Raw genomic sequence first — 17,039 nt, 5'->3', positions numbered from 1 at the left:
TTGCCCCTGGCTAGACGTCCAGCAATAACAAATAACAATAACAGGGGCCACCCGCACATACCGTTGAAGCCCAGCCGCTTTTCTAAACAGTTCAATAAAGTGGAACAAAAGGGTTCGACTGAAATATTTAAGTGGAATTCTAAAGCTGCAAGCGAAATGAAGTAGTGTACAAAAATATTTGCGGTTACTCATGAATAAAATAAACGAAAAACATAAATAGAGAAAATTTAATCAAACTGCTCAACTTTAGTTTAATCACTTTAAGTGGCACAACTTTTACTATGCAAACCCATTAAAATGTGCGCAGTAACTATTTCAAGGATAAAGGTTCCAACAAGCAACACGAGATGAAAACATCAAACAAAGACAAGTTGGTGGCTAGGTCTTAAATGCACATTGAAATTAGCTTTTGCTATTGTACAAATACTTATATTGTACTATAAAAAAGATAATCCGATGGGTAAGCAACAATCATATATATTATATAAACGGAGAGGCAAATTTGAAAGGTAGATGACAAAAAAGGCAACAAATATTTGACATACAAAAAATATTAAAGAAACAGTAATGAGTGACTGACAGAAAGATGGAATGACTGACTAACTGACGGACTAATAGACTAAATGACTGACAGACAGAATGATTGACTGACTGACTGACTTTAACACAAATTAATATTATATATTTAAAATATTAAATAAACTGTCCTGATTTACCAACTGACACACTGCTCGACAGAATTACTAATTAACTGATTGACTGACAGACTGACTGACAGACTAATTGACTAAGCAAATAATTGATAGCTTGACTAGCTAGTTGACAAACAGATGACTCATAAATCGATAGACAAATTTACTTACTGGTTAACAAATTACATATATGAGTGATTAACGAATCACCCAAAGCACCGTAGGAGCTAAATTAAAAATTTATAGCGTAACTTCTTCAATAATTTTTTGGAGGATCTAAGACAAGAATTTTTTTTAGATATTTTACATCAAAAATAAAAAGACAACACCTAATTGCATGATCAAATGTTAGATTTTAGTCAATTTTTTAATTAAAAAACATTTACAAAGTTCTACGTACAAAATGTTTGGAACTCTTGCAAGTTATTTTTATTTTTAAAAATCAGAAAATCTTGTTTTTGAGACCTTGAGAACCACACTGCCCTTCCCAAGCCGGTTAATTTAAACAGGCATAATTTATATTATCTCGATTTCGTCCAGTTACAATATATTCGACTCTCAGGAAGTTACGATAGGTTCTTTTTTGACTTTCTCGAGGACTTTATGTAACGCCTAACGGAGGGAAACAAGTTGCAAGTGTTTAGCGGGAAATGATACATTTGTAAAATACATACGCCTCCTCCGGTGGAATGAATATGAGGCACATGATGCCATTACCTAGATGGAATATGCCCGCAATCAGTCCACAGCTACCAGAGATGTAGAACAAATTGCCAAACTCATTGCCGCAATGATCGCTCATCGCGATGAGCTCGATAAGCGTGGCAATAATCAATATGACGCCGCTGGTCAGATTGAATACAATTGCCTGTAAAGTGCATTCGGTTGTTAATGTATGTTGGTCATGGTAAATTCACAGCAAAATACGCACAACGGGATCCAGGCCGACAGTGCGACAGAACAGTCGAAAAAAGACAAATAAAATTGTATGAGCGGCAATCGCTGGTAGAAAATATATAAAGAACCACACCGATAACCCATACTCGCCACCACGCACACAGTGCGAGTAAAGCAGCTCAATCAGATAATATATAGCAACCAATTCCAAAATCTGTTTGAATAAATATAGCAGAAATATATTTGAATGTTCCACAATATTTGAGACAAACTTACCGCCGAGATAAACAAAAAAATCCAATTGAAGCAACGAACAGGAAAAGTCATACCGAGAATTTTGTTGTCGTTGACACGAAAGGCAAAACTATTGCGACGACATGTTAAAGTGCTCCAGTCGGGTGGGACTAACTTAGGAATACTCTGCAGCTAGCGGCGAAAGACACGAGCAGCGCAATCTTCTACAAAATAATAGCACGCACGCACACAACCACGGCTCAAAGTTCACACCTCATGCAGCGGCTGTGCTTCCCCTTTCCCGGACCGAAACTTTGGAGAATATCAATATGATCAAGTTTTCAGAGTTTTGATATGCTATAAAAAAGTCCATACTTCCGAAAATTTGTCTTTATCAATTGTCCGAAGGATCGGAAGGATATTTTCAAATTGTGAAATTATAAAAAGTTTTTTTTTACTTTGGAAGAATTTAAATACCAAAATTTAATGTCTCTGGCACTAATAATCTTCGAATTTCCCTTAAATATAAATTTACTGCAAATTTTTAGTCTGCAGCTTTTCGAATTTTCGAAATAGAGGTGATCTGTCAAACGAACAGATAACACAAAATAAATAGATCGATTTACCTCGACGTCCAGATAAAGAATATGTATATGTATATACATTATTACATATGCAAAGCATTATTATGCCCTTAAGTTTGCCCACTTTTAATGGGTATACAAAACATAGGACAGCAACAGTATTGCCCCCGGGTGCTGGCTAAAAAAGGTTCACTTGGTGACATTTTTATTGCAGAGTGCCCCCGGATTGACCTCGTTAGTGTGTGTAGAGTTGGGAAGCAAGGGACAAGTCATATCGCTAATTTCATTAGTTGCGGAATGCGATGCGATGATTTCATGCAATTTAAAGCCACATTTTTCAGTCGCCTGGCATTTAGCATACTCGTAATTGTAGACGGTGGCCCATACCTGGCGCCTCCAACACAGTGCCCAGGACGGGGCTGGGCAACAGTTGTGCCCAGCCGAACCCTGCGTACTCAGTCCGCAGGCTTTTATAATAATTGCCTGTTGACACGGGATGGCAATGGGCCCAGTTTGTAGTCGTCGGGAATGTTATTTTCTGTGCTGTCTGGGGAGAGGTCAGGGGCCTCGGGGCCATGGTAAGTAACGTTTTATGGCGCTGATAAATGAAATTTCAAAACGAAGGCAAAACAAAACAATGAAAAGCAAAAAGGCCAAAACATAACTTCAATCAGCCCCAACCCCAAGTTCAAGCCCAACCCGTCACAAAACCCAGCTAGCAGCTTATATTGCCTGCTCGGTCCGATATACTGTATGGATTCTTGGGTACGGTTTGATGACAGCCGGACTCTTGACTCATTAAATAGACAATGCTTAGACGGAATCGATTTTTATTTAAAGACTAGAAATGGCCTAAATTTAAAGTCACGACAATTTTATGTGCGGCCGCTTGATATAGCAAACGAGTGAACGGGTTTTATTGTAAGAGACTTGGAAAATTTATGGGAAATTTCAAGCAGAAACTTTTACAGGCTTATATGCAGCAGAGCTGTGGAAAAGTATGTGCATTCTCAGGCGCATCCAAAGTGGAATAAAAGAAACTGACAAAACAAAAACTTAAGGAAAAAACAAGAAAATACAATTTGCAACAAATTGCCGCAATTCAAATACCCTCTCTCCCTGTCTATTCCTTCTATGACAGCATTATAATATAGAAGATTTGATAAGGCAGGGGTTTGTAAACAAATAAGAAGGCTAGTGAAGCTCGCAATTGTTATGTTTGATCAAGATATCTTTTAAAATAGATTAAATATGAAAAAAAATGTTACTAGTATTCGACCCATTACTCCTATACAAAGCTCTGGCCGATTTCGATAAATGAACTGCTTACAACAGCACGATGGACCTCATGAGAAGCGACTAGGTCACATATAAAAAGCAGACTGACCAAGCTGCCGATCCTGAACAAGAATATATATACTCAGTGTACTCAGCGGCGTCTACTCCTCAACGTTACAAATTTTATGACAAAATTGTAATGCCCTTAGCAAATGCATCAAAAAATAACAAAAAAGGGAGTCGCATTTGGCTTGTTAAAACAACAACGGAAATGTAGGCTATGATTTGCTTACTTGCCAGGACATTTGCTCCGCAAAAGTGCTGAAATATGCACGACACAAGTGTAGTTGTATGTGTGTGTGCGAGTGTGTGTGCGTGAATGTATTGGAACTTCACAAACCACCACACACACAAACACACTGACAGGTCACATTGGTGTTGCTTGAGAGTTGAGAGCGCACATAAATCAAATACATGTAAAATTTTGTGCTTTCCGCACACATATCCTGTGCCAGGGCATTGGGCATACACGCAGGACATCATGCTCTGTGCATGTGTGTGCGTGTGTGTGTGTGTGGCTTTGTGTGTACATGAGTCTGTGTACTGTGTTTTGTGCGCATCCGTTAACTTTGTCATTTTTGCTCATTTCCTTCCGGTATGTGAAAGAAAACTGCAACAAAGCCAATGACAACAACAAGCCAAACGATATAATTCCCAGCACTGCACCACTGCACCACTGAGCCACTGAGCCACTGACAAGCCGTAAGAAAGCAAACAACAACAGATGAACGCAATAAACAACAATAACAACAACAACCAAATGCACAGCGGGAGGGTAGCAATAAGCTGGGTGCATAACTTTCTGCAACACACACACACACAAAACACACAAAACACACCCGCACACATTCAGTCGAGCATTTTGCATGCAATTGCAAGGGCATTTGCGCAAGGCAAAAGTCTCGGCATAAACTTTGCCGCTGGAATTTAATTATTTTGCAGTTGAGATGGCAACTTGGGCAAACGCGCGAGCCCAATTTTTTGCACATTACACAATAAATGCGTTACATAACAGTTGGCAATACAGTCACCCCCCGCACACACACCCCCTCGAGTGCCACACCCACAGAAACAGCTGCCAAAATAGCAACATTTGCATGTGACGTAGTTGGCATTTATTTCTGTCACACGCTGCGATTACTTGATGCAAGCCAAAGTCGTAAAATAGTTAACATAAATACCAATAGAGGAAAATTGCAGTCGAGTGCAACTAAGTCCGTAGAACTCAGTTTACAGTGTAAAAACAAAAAACTTAGGTATTAAAGTGTGTATTCCGGGGAAGCGAGCAAAAGCAATTTTTGATTTATATATTTGATTATTTAGTAGTATCTTGTTACGTTTCAGAAAATGATTAAAATATTTCCTTTGTTGAGCTTGTTCTATCAACTACGGCTCTGTTACATTTGCTTAATGCCATGGCGAATGCATAGACAGGTGTAATAAACATATAAGATTGGCTGGAATTATGTATGTGTACAAGTTCGGTGCCAACTGTATCTTGTACATTTTTTGATTGAAATTAAGTTTTTTAGAAAATTGTTTGTTTCTTATTTATTTATTCTTGAAGAGAAAAACGTAAAGAAGAAAAAATATATATATATATATCTTATGCATAATCTAATTCTTTTAAAACCAAACCACATTTAGGTTGAGCTGATTTGTTGACCAACTCATTTGACTCAAAACCTGACTGTAATCCCGAGTCGGTGACTTAAAACTGTGTCCTTGGGAATGATTTTACAATCAATTGGCTTGTGCGAGAAGATCATTATTGAGTGTAGGTCAAGGATCATCTTCATGCATATTTAATAAATTTAGCTGCAAATATATAAATTCTTGCTATTCGCACCATATTTGAAACAGGACAACACAAGCTTGGAGTCTTCAAGTCCTTCTCTTCGATAACGCATATTAATCATAGCCAATACATCAAACTAAACTTTTTGCACAGGGTATTATGCAAAATTGTTGTTTTGCTAGCAGCAGCCAAACAACACTACAACAAAACAAATTTTATATAGAAACCAGAATATATGTTCCAAGTTTAAAGTTTATTGTACGTACTCATTTTCATTTATATGAAATACATACATATATATATTTTTTAACTGTTTATAGGATTGAAATTAAGTAACTCGCCAAAAACTCCATACACGGCACACCGTACCACCTGACGGGCTAAGTATGCAGCACACAATCAAAGGCAAAGCAACATGCAACTAATTAGCATGGCTTGTTGAACTTTTTCAAAAACCAATTAAATCTGTGGAACGAACACAGATAAACAGCCACACCCACACACTCACATACAAGCATATACACAACAACTTGGTAATGAAATACATGTGTGTTTGGCCTTTGAGCACAAAGTTCGCTCCTAACAAGCAACAAAAACCACCAAACGCGTCAAAAAATATTTTTTTATACAATTTTTTATAAAAACAAATATGCAAATATATATTTATGTGTATGGTATATATATACCATTAATGTTTGTGCTCTGTGTGGATGCAACAGCCAACTTCAAACTTTGTCGCATAAAGCACATAAAAATTATATTAGAACAAATAACATTATTAACGTGAAATTAAACTTTGTTAGCTGGTTTACGAGCGACGCCATAAAAAAAATAAATATATAAATAGAAGAGGCAAAAATTAACAGCAGTTGAAGGCATATTTGTATGTGCTGGCAATTAGCGACTGCGGCGCGGGCTGCCCAATTAATAAGCTGCAAAAAAAGTATCGGGTATTTTTGGACATACCCAGACAAAGTAGCTAAGTAGTTTGGCCAAATGTTAAAATATTTCATTTAAAATACATATTAACTAATTGAAAAAAGAGAAGCTTAATTTAACTTTTGCTTAAAAGCCATACTTGATCCAAGGGCTGATTAACTGAGAATAGACACATATTGCCTTAATATTATAAACTAAAAAAATATATAATATATACCAAGACTTAATAATTTTATAGGAAATATTTATATAGACAACGCGCATTATTTTTCTATTGTAGAAAACATTTTTGAGTCTTGTAAACAAGGCTCCCTGAGTAATTAGTCCAATCAAAATAAAAGAGCAGAGCATATATTGAAAATCAAAAACATTATGAGCTACTCTCGTGAATACCCTTATAGAAAACACGGAGCATATTATAGAGTGCTATGTTTGCGGGGCATCCTTAACTATGCAACTTTCCGATGATGCAACTTTTTCTTTTTCCAGCTATTTGTCAAGTGGGCAAAAGTTGCATCGTATGCGTAACACGTACTATATGAAATGCTGAGCTGTGTAGCAGAGTGCAGAATGCGCAAGTATTGGTTGGAGGGGGAGAGGCTTAGTGTCAGCTTTAAAGTGCAACCTTGTTGAATGGAGTACAAGTGCATCTAAATTAAAGTTACACATTTTTCAAATTGTCTACACACAGCGCGTGTTGGTGTATGTGTGTTTGTTTGTGTCTAAATGTGTTTACTTTGGCAATTTCCTGTTATTTGTTTAAAGTTTTTGGGCAAACAGCGCTCAGCTCTGTTAGCTGTTAGCTGTTAGCTGTTCGCTGTTGACGTTAAGTTCTGTGCCTCAAAGTTTTCAGAAGTAATCTTTTAATTAAGTGCATGAGACAGCGCATGAGTAGGTCGGTACGTCTGAAGCGGCCAAAAAATGACGAGGTATATGCGCAGGAAAAGCGTTTAAGCAAGTTCCTCGTTAAACGGCCACAGCAACAGTGGCAACAAAAAAAAAATAAGTAATTTGATTAATGGGCAAATGTTGTGCTTAATTAGCAACGCAAGAACAGGAGCAATACAAACAAACGGAACTAACTGCCCCGAAAGAATAAAACACATTAAATAAATAAAAAATAAATAAAAAAAAAACATGAAAAAGTAAAAAATATATGAGCTAATTGCGCGCCAAACGGGCAAATGAAAATTGCCAATGAAATGGAAACAGACAAAGAGCAGCAGCAAAAGACGCTTGTTGAGGCTGGAGGAGCAGCAGCAGGAAACAAAGCAACAATATGGCAGCGGAAATGCAAAGGCAAAGAAGCGAATCCTGCAAATATTTTACAACTAATAAAAACATTGCAGCAGTCAAGTAAATCAAGTGCAAAACTACAAGAGCAGTAACAAGAGCGGGAGGAAGCATGAGTAAAAAGGTAAAGGCATAAATACAACTACATTTTTTAACAGTGTGAAAAACGAGACGGAGAGAAAGAAAGAGAGAGAGAGAGAGAGAAAGAAAGGCATAAATAAGAGAAACGTGGAGAGAAAGAGGGAGAGTGAGAGGGCTAGTAAAAGGACCACCGAAAACTGTGAGGAAAACTCTCAAACAAAACAGCTAACAAAATTGCAACTGACATTAAAGTTGTGCTCAGTACTTTTATAAGAATTACAATAAACGAGGTATCTATAGAAATTATACCATTAAGCAAATGAAAATTAAGAAAAAGCAGTTAAGTCCTGAATTAATGAAATAATGTATATGGTTCCATTTACGATTCGAAGCAATGTCGCCCTCTTAAGTTCGCTCCAAAACCCAAGACTTCAGATATTTCAGCCTAGGTTTGTTTTCTAAACATAGCCTGTATATTTTTTCAATGAAGCTTAAAATTGTTTTAATAATAGATTGATTAATTTTAGCTTATACATAATTATTTTCATAGCTGTTGCAGATCTCTGTAAGTGAAGCTCAAGTATCTAATCCGAGGCTGGAAGGCAATATAATAAAAAATATAGAAATAATTTTAACAATAATAACAATAATATAATAATAATAATAATAGATAATAATAATTATAATAATAATATTAAAAATAATTATAATAGATGCATAAGGAATAAAAGTAATATTATTAATAATAATAATAGCACATTTTTTAAAGAGTTTCGTGCTGAAATTCATGTGGATTAAAGCCATTTTAAAATCTTGTTATATAGCAATATTTGTAAACATACTGTGTCTTCGTATAAGATAAAGGCATCTCAAGCTGTATCACAAAATATTTTGAAGGCTTTGCAAATAATCAGAAAAGTGCGACCAGTAATGTTTTACAAAAAATTCACTATTTTAACATACAACAACGCGAAATTGGTTAAGATAGCTTGCAAGTCGTGAATACCCTAAGTACTTATTTTAGCAATGCTTCTATATATATAAATATATGAACTTATAATTGATTAATTAAGTCCGAAGATTAATTATATTTGCATCTAATTAGTTTTTGATTGTTTCAATAAATTGTTGTATAGATTGTTGTTTTAATAGTTCAATGGTTTTCCATATAAATATAAGTATGTTAGCTGACATAGATTTAAGCACTCGTAAATGGCTGTTTAATGAGTGTCAAAGCACTTGCCTTGTCAAATATTGAAATCGAATGAAGCCTAAGCCAACTGCATTTAGCTAGTCAAATATTTGCATTGTCAATTTTTGCAACTGTCAACAAACATAAACGAAAATGTGTTTTGTGGCTACGTGACAATGTAGTGAAAAGTTGAACTACGTTTGAAACAACCAGAAGAAGACGAAGATATTCTATAGCAAACAAACACAATTAAGTTTTATTATAAACGTTTCAATTAGCCAGGATGACAAAAGAAGCAGAAGGGCTAACAGCACCAGCAGCAGAAAGCAGCTAAAGGAAATTTCAATTTGGTCAAAGTTCAAGCATTGGCAAGACTACAGCAGCTGCGACTAATTGAAGAGAGCCAAATGCCTGCCCTAACCCAACCCAACCCAACCCAACCCAACCCAACCCAACCTTTTCCCGGATAAACGACACTTTTGTTCAAATTTATTTGATCTGTAGAGTAACCCTTTGCTGAGCGACAGACGCACCTATCTACAGTCCTTGACACTAGTATTGGCCCAGTGTAAATATGTCTCAGGCCAACATTTTGCCTGCTCTCTGACAGATACTTGTATAACCGAAAGACGTTTGTGGTCAACTTTTCTGGCTGTGGGTAATTGAGTTAATTGCTAAATGATTGAGGCTAAGCTGCCAGGCGATAACGATTACGATGACGATTACCATAACTGACTTTAAGTGGGCCTACACAAATTTATTTTCGGACATAATTTAATTTATCGTATAAAGAAGCCTAATTAAATTATAAGATGCCGTTTTCGAATTTTGATACAGACAAAAAGCTTTTAAAATAATTTTCACAGCTTTGTATGTTTGTCAGAGTGGATCGTATAGAACTGTCATGGGATATATCAGTCCTGCGACATTCATAATGCGCCAAATATTTGAGTGATATCTTATGAAGGAGCGAATGATATATAAATACATTTATTAACACTGAACCTTGGAAGAATAGCTCATAATTAATCACTAATATAAATGACTTTTTTGTCTGTCCAAAGATCTCAACTTAATTAACCCCATACCAGCTTTATTATGTTCTTATCCATTATTCAGAATAAAACACTTGTCCACTTGTTATTATTGCCTCTATGTATACATTTATGTATGAAAATGGGCGAAGCTTTTCCACTAATATAGTTAGATCATAGCCCATGCTAAAAGTGACTTTAATTTTGCCCACTTTTCTGTCTTTCCCAACAAGTTAAAGCTTGAGTACCAAATGGTTTGCAAGCCTTTTACTTTTTAATATTTATAAAATTGGATGTTAGTGACCATAAAAAGTCTATAATTATAGTTGTACTTGAACAGAGAGCAGCTTATAAATAATTCCGTATATAATTACACACAGCTATGTCCCTGACTCCATTAGAGTGCCAATCAATTATCTTTGAAGGTTATCTGCTAGTTAAAACCTGAGATTTAATGCCAAATTGTATATTATATTTTAATAATTCAACGGTGACGAGTCCATTGCTCAATTAGTTTGTCAATCAGTGCTCTAAATTATATTTTCTTGTAAGCTGTCAACAAATCGATGAGCGATACGTGCACTAAAATAATGTCAACATAGCGAAAGGCTCTTAAGGACTCACACCTGCACACACATCCTTCGCTGTCAGCTGTCGCATTAATAAAGCACTTGATGACACCGAATTGTAATTAATACAGCTATCGGATGATTTAAAATTATTTGTGTTGTGAGTCAATTTTCGATCAGCCCAATGCCAATAGGTGGAAAGGAAAATTTAATTACCTGTATTTTCATCAAAGCGACATCAATGGTTATTGCATGTTTTGTGAGCTGACCTAAAAATGGAAGAGTTCAAAACATATTTGTATTAATCACAATGATAATGCAATACTTTGCAGGCAGTATTAAAGAAAATATATCAAAGTTGTTAAACGTCGAGAGAAACGGAATGAGAAAGAGTATTGAGCTTAATATAAATTAAAACTTTTTATATTCTTAAAACATGCTTAATGAAAGTTCAAATAGAATTCCGTGTTTAGGTACTGTGAAAAGAATTATAAAATATAACAGTTTTGAAACTTGAATTTAAATTAGGACGTCTTTACCTTAATTAAATTAAGAAATAAATAGTATTTGCAAACTTTGTATAATAGTAAATCGTTTTGTATTATTAATAAAGACCGAATTGCTTAAATCCATTTTTGTATTAAAAGAAGTTAGTTACACGAAACAAGTATCTAAAATCAGAATTTCCTTCTCTGTAATTTTAGCCGGATTTTTCAATAAATTTTTACTTGTTTACGCAACAAATTCTTCCGTTATTTTCTTAAAGTGCATGAAATAAATACACGAGTATTTTTTTTAACCATATGATGGCCGAAAGAATTTACAATTCAATTGTGGCCTTAACCATATGCGGTGTCAAACCGCCGCTGACCAACAGTAGGCGTTCGAAAATTATGCGCTGGTTAACGGCTGGGTGGGCGTGGTAGCAACATTGAACCGCATCCGCAATCACTAAAAATTAATTTCAATTTTATTGCATAAACGGGTTGGGCAACACCCAGCAACAGAACACTTCCAAAATGAAGCACGGGCCATGCACTGCAAACGGCTGTGGCAGGTGGAAAGCGCCAAGCGGCATGGTGTAGTCCACAGACGGCTGTGTATGAAATAAAACTCAAGGCATGGGTCGAGTGCAACAGAGGCTAAATTATGCAGTTGGTTATGCTCAGACAAAATGGGAGCGTAGGGCTTGCGGGTTTGCGGTGTGTGGGAGTCGATTTCAGTGGGTAAAGCCGAAAAATTTATGAAAATGCAAAAGCGTTTTTCAGGTTTACCCCAGGTAAGCTGATGCAACCCGCAGCTGCTGTTGCAACCAGCCACCACCAATTTTAATATGAATAGCAGCAAGCGGCAAAAAGCAAAACTGGCAGCAAGCAACCAAACAGAAAAAAAAGACGAACATGAATTGTGGTTTAAACATTGAATTATGAATATTTGCCCCCAGCCTTGCGGATGGGCCAGACGTGGGTGCCAGAACATTTATCATCGTGGCGCTGAGATTTTGATTAAAAGCATAAAATATTATGGTATAATCACGCGCAGCTAAATAGGTAAATAAAGTATGAATTAAACCGGGGAATAATGTGTGGTAGAGAGACTAGACTCTCCAATTTAAGAAATATTAGTAAGCTATCATTGACTGAATGTATCTTCTATATGTTTTGTACATATAACGAGATTTTTGTCAGGATTGTGATATGGGTTGGAAAAGTAGACAAATTCCAAAAATCAGGAAATTACTACAGAAAATAGTAGTTAAATATTTATATATATATTTGTATATATCGTCTAATAGTGAGCCAAAATCTACATACCAAATTCCCCCGTAAGCCGCATTTGCGCATGCAACATACTCTAGAACTTTATTTACTATAGAACTTAATATTACATGGTATGCAAATATACAGTTTAATAGACAAATATGGAACGAATCAAACAGAATTGATTGTGTTGCCGGAACAGTGTGCCTGAACTAGTAGATATCCTCTAAAAAGAACAAATTTAAAAAAATATCACTAAACAGCTTTTACTGCTCTTCGGAAAAGTGTGATCAAGAGAAAGATATTTCACAAAGCATACAAAAAAGGACTTGTTATATACTTTTAAGCTTTCAGTCTTCAAAACTGGTATGGAAGACTAAAGGTGTCCTCGATATAAGATTCATTCCCCTATTATGTAAAGTTAAATAAGAAATCCAACAGTCAAAAAAAAATTGCAATAAAATTGAATGAATAAAACGTTCCCTAGACGTGACTACTAACAATCTGAATATAACAAAAATTTTTAAACAGCTACCCTATTCACACATTTACAGGGCATACAAAAGCGGAATTTCCCACCCTTCCTCGAATGCTTTACAATATAAGCCACAATATTTGCAAAATGCCAAAAATCAAATGAAAATTCTGTCGGCCGACGGCATTTTATGCTGAATGCAAATTATTAAATTTATAAATGGCATTTCCATAGACAAAAAGCCGTAGACTAGAGCAATTATCGACATAAAAGAAAGTTAATTTCAATAGGCTTCAAAATACACTGAAATGTCTCTGACAATGCCGTAGAACTCCACTCAGCAGCAATGCAGGTGAGTGCTCTCCTAATTGGAGCAGATTTCTTGCACGCAAACATTTTCATTTTGGTGCAATTCATTCACCCACAAAAACACCATAGTTTGTAGCTGGCCCAGATCTGGGCTAACAAAGACCGGATTATAGCAATTAGCTTGGCCAACTGATTGGATAAACTGTGGCAGAGGCAAACCTTGGTATAATATGATTGCATGGGCTGATGGTTACGGTTAATTACCAACGGTTTTACTTAGTACGTGTACTAGCTTCCTTAATATAGATAAGCTTTTTGTACCTAATCCAAATATATTTATTACATTTTCGTACTAAAGAACGCGTTAATTTTAAAACTGTTATTAATTAAATAGATCGAAAAAGAATATTTTTTTCAATATGTTACTTTCATATATAAAGCAAAAAATAAATGAAAGTTCCATCTCGTAAAGCCAGATAGCATTAAAATCGACTTAAGCTTGATTATTTTAAGAATGTTTAAACTAGAGAAAGAAAATCGAAACAATAATAAATATATTATGTGTAAGCATATTTTCCAATTACAATAATATTTTAATAATACCTTTGTAATATCCAAAAACTCGTTAACATTAAATATTGTGAACATTATTGGTGTCCATTCTAAAATGAAAATATGTTAATTTATAGATTTTTTTGTAATAAATTCCCTTTGCTGACAAAACTCATTTAAGTCACAAATTAGAACCCGGTCATTAATTCTGTTTATGGCAACGCAATAGCTGAAAATGCCACAACTTTTTTTTTGTTTTTTTGGTTTTTGTTTTGTTGCCTTTGTTTTGGCTTAAATTTTGGTGTGTTTTGTCATTTAATTAAGGAAGCAGACTGGATAATAATTTTAGCAATTTATGCGCGACACTAATTTGCATAATGCAACACAACAAATCAGAGAGAACAAAATGTTTATTAATGTTTACTCTAATGAAAATCTATAACAAAATATCACACACACAGAGCAAAAACAAAATGCTTCACTGGACTGAAATTGCGGTCATAAATTATGTGCAACAACTCAATCAAAATTCAAAATACATATGCAAATGGCGCTGTCTGGCCTAGAGCGAGGCAGCAAATGTAAAAGAGAGAGGGAAAGAGATAGAGAGTGACCGGAGGCATCAACAGCAAAACAGCAAAACAAATGAATTAGCCATATCTATGCTCATGAGTGAGTGAACTACGGTGTGATAACGGATTATTATACTATAAAAATCATTAATATTGCCACTCTAATGCCGCAAATATGTAAATTCCAGTCGTAGTCATGTTTATGACAATACACTGGGTAAAAAAAGTTTAAGAATTTGCCACATAAATCAGTTACAAATGTTGCCAACATTCGCACAAGCTGAAAGTTCCTTCGCCTTATCATCAAATTCTTATGCCAAGTACTTTTATTTACGAAATTTGCTTAGCTAAGTATTTTTTGTTACATTTACTGACGAGATTTGATTATCTAAGCAAACTCTTTACTAATTCTAAGCATTTTTTACTTTTATTTAAAGTATTCGCATTCTTTTTTCCAAGACTCACACATAGTACTTCTCATATATGTGGAGCTTTCTTGAAAGCATAAAACTGGTTTGACTGATAATTTGTTTAACATATATTAATTATTTTCTATTTTTACTAAAACACAGTCTTTTTCCAATAAGCATTCGTATAGTACTTATCTACAATATATTCTGCCGAAATAAAAATCATACACGTTTTATCTTGAATTGCGGGAATAGCAAATTGTATTCAAGTATAAAACATTTTTCGTAAGCATTTTGTTCTTCATTCAAGCATGTTTTTCTGTAAAACTTAACAGAAATCAAGTTTGATCACAAACGTTATTTATATAATTTATATTTTAAAAAGTGCGTAAACTTGGTCTCAAAACACAATTTAAGACGGCATTTTTTTTTTTTCTCTGAGTGTAGGCATATAGGCACACTCATCATGCACATACTCACACACATGCTCATGCGTTTGTACGGGTATTAGGCTGAGTGTGTGTCACGCAAACCGCGTATAAAGCGCGAAATTGCGGCATTATACCCAGCTGGCAGCTGGCAACTGGCAAGTTAAGTTTCGAAGGAGTCCTATGACAACGCCTACGATTTGGATGGTTGGAGAGAGGAGTGCGGCACATTACGGAACACTTTTGCGCGCAACACATTCGCGGGACAACCGACATGTCTGGCTGGCAGGCAGTCAGGCAACAAATTCTATTAGTTTGTCAAGCCTTCACACAGACATTTTCGTAAATTTGATATGCGCAATTTGTTGTGAAACGACGTCAAGCACGATCTATAAATGTGGCCCCGGCAACAGGTTGCCCATCCACGCACAATTCCTGCTGTTTGGCCCTCCGTCATGACAACGCTTGGAAAATGATGGCGCTTCATAAAAGCTAATACCTGAGAGTTCACCTGACAACTGTGTTACCCTTAAGACACTCGCTGCTTATATAATATAATGGGCAGGTAATGCATACCATTCATATTTCACTAACTAGCGAAATTGCAATGCAAAGGCAAATATAGACATATTTACGCATTTTAGCTTGTATATATATATATATATATATCTAAAGTTTAAGCAAAAAGGGTTGCCTATCGCAGGGCGTTGGATTTCCTGTGCTATTATAAAGACCTGAAACCAATGAAAAAGAATAAAAAAGTTCGTAATTTATTTAGCAAAGGAATGTGAGATGTACATGGAAGCAGGACTCCATAAAGTATATAATGTAAATCTGCGAACAGATACCTCCATAAGGCGGACAGCCTCCTTGGTTGAACTAGATCATACCCTTTCTTTTTCTTAGGCGGACAGTTAGCTCGCAGTCGCTGTTAGACTGTTTTCACTGTATACTTATAATATACTATAAAGGCGACTGATTGTAAATTTAAAATATATATTTTCCTATACCATACGCAGAACAAGCTTATAATCTCTCGCGATATCTCTCGTTATTTGCCTAATATCGATAGATATCGGTTTTTAATTATGGTTTGGCAAGAATTACTCGAAAGTTATGAAATTTACACAAAAGTTGGCCTGTAGTTACGCGTATAGCATACACAGTTAAAGGATACCTAAGTCCCCTTAAACTAACAAGAGATTTTTTGATTTATAGCCTTTTAGTGGAAATATCAGTGTATGAATTGAATCTATGAGTTTATATCTCTAAGGACCGAGCTGTGCCCGTGTTTCTTACTGTAAGTAAGAAAATGGTTCTCATTCAATAAATAAAACTTTTTTTAGTGAATGAATTAAGCATTGACAGATGAATTGAGAACTAGTCCGACATAGGCACAAAACTAATGTACTACATAATGTAGCTCTGGAAGAAAAGTATATCAGAGCTGTTGATGGAAACAATGTGTATATGCATTTACAACATTGGTCAGTGTGTAATTATCGTGCCTGCTCGTGTCACGATGGCCAGCGCCAATTTGCATGTGCTGGTTAGGGTTTGGAGGCATTGCCTCCGGCCAAGGAACCCGAAACTGATAGCGCAACTCGTTGCAGCACACAATCTCGGCGTAAGACAAAAGAACCAACTCGACTTTGAAGCTAAACTTTCTTGGCATTTTCCCGATTTTTCGTCTAAGTTTGTTTTTTTCTGCTGCTTTCTAGACCATTGCACTGGCGCATTAAGGCAACAACAATAGCAAGAACAACAAGAGCCACAGGAGCAATTGAATTTTATAACAAACAATTTTACGCTTTAAGCACGCAACTGCCGCAAGACTTGACTTTTCTTGTGATTGTTGTTGCTGTTGTTGTTGTTGTTGTTG

At 35.6% G+C, this 17,039-nt stretch overlaps 2 protein-coding genes across 7 annotated transcripts in view; both read right to left on the bottom strand.

Moving 5' to 3' along the window:
- LOC6633184 (lachesin) overlaps positions 1 to 17,039 on the bottom strand; it is a 237,208-nt gene that overhangs the window by 192,676 nt on the left and 27,493 nt on the right. For 4 of the 5 annotated variants that reach the window (XM_070206971.1, XM_070206972.1, XM_015170512.3 and 1 more), the window contains exon 2: positions 10,868 to 10,920. The gene's annotated coding sequence lies outside the window, so the exon portion shown is untranslated. Of the gene's footprint in view, positions 1 to 10,867; positions 10,921 to 13,798; positions 13,820 to 17,039 lie in introns of those variants that run through there. The other variant, XM_032433610.2, reaches the window with a different exon arrangement.
- LOC6633181 (uncharacterized) lies at positions 1,099 to 1,979 on the bottom strand. 2 transcript variants are annotated; one of them, XM_015170511.3, is made up of 4 exons: positions 1,866 to 1,979; positions 1,624 to 1,803; positions 1,410 to 1,560; positions 1,099 to 1,304 (listed from the first exon to the last, which is right to left on the bottom strand). In XM_015170511.3, exons 1-4 carry the CDS (start codon positions 1,914 to 1,916, stop codon positions 1,294 to 1,296), a joined length of 393 nt encoding a protein of 130 aa, XP_015025997.1. In that variant the 5' UTR covers positions 1,917 to 1,979; the 3' UTR covers positions 1,099 to 1,293. The 2 variants fall into 2 exon arrangements, with proteins under 2 accessions (XP_015025997.1, XP_002055969.1); XM_002055933.4 differs by having other exon boundaries at positions 1,367 to 1,560; positions 1,866 to 1,978.

Source organism: Drosophila virilis, chromosome 2, assembly GCF_030788295.1.
Source record: "Drosophila virilis strain 15010-1051.87 chromosome 2, Dvir_AGI_RSII-ME, whole genome shotgun sequence".
Lineage (NCBI taxonomy): Eukaryota > Metazoa > Arthropoda > Insecta > Diptera > Drosophilidae > Drosophila > Drosophila virilis.
This window is presented reverse-complemented; position numbering and strand designations above follow the sequence as displayed.

What these genes read in the sequence shown, in the direction of transcription:
- LOC6633181 (XM_002055933.4), bottom strand. Translation starts at nt 1,916, where the DNA reads ATGACTTTTCCTGTTCGTTGCTTCAATTGGATTTTTTTGTTTATCTCG. An exon ending in TTTTTTTGTTTATCTCGGCG is followed by an intron (nt 1,804 to 1,865) that starts GTAAGTTTGTCT and finishes TTATTCAAACAG; the next exon opens with ATTTTGGAATTGGTTGCTAT. An exon ending in TTCATTCCACCGGAGGAGGC is followed by an intron (nt 1,305 to 1,366) that starts GTATGTATTTTA and finishes TCCCTCCGTTAG; the next exon opens with GCGTTACATAAAGTCCTCGA.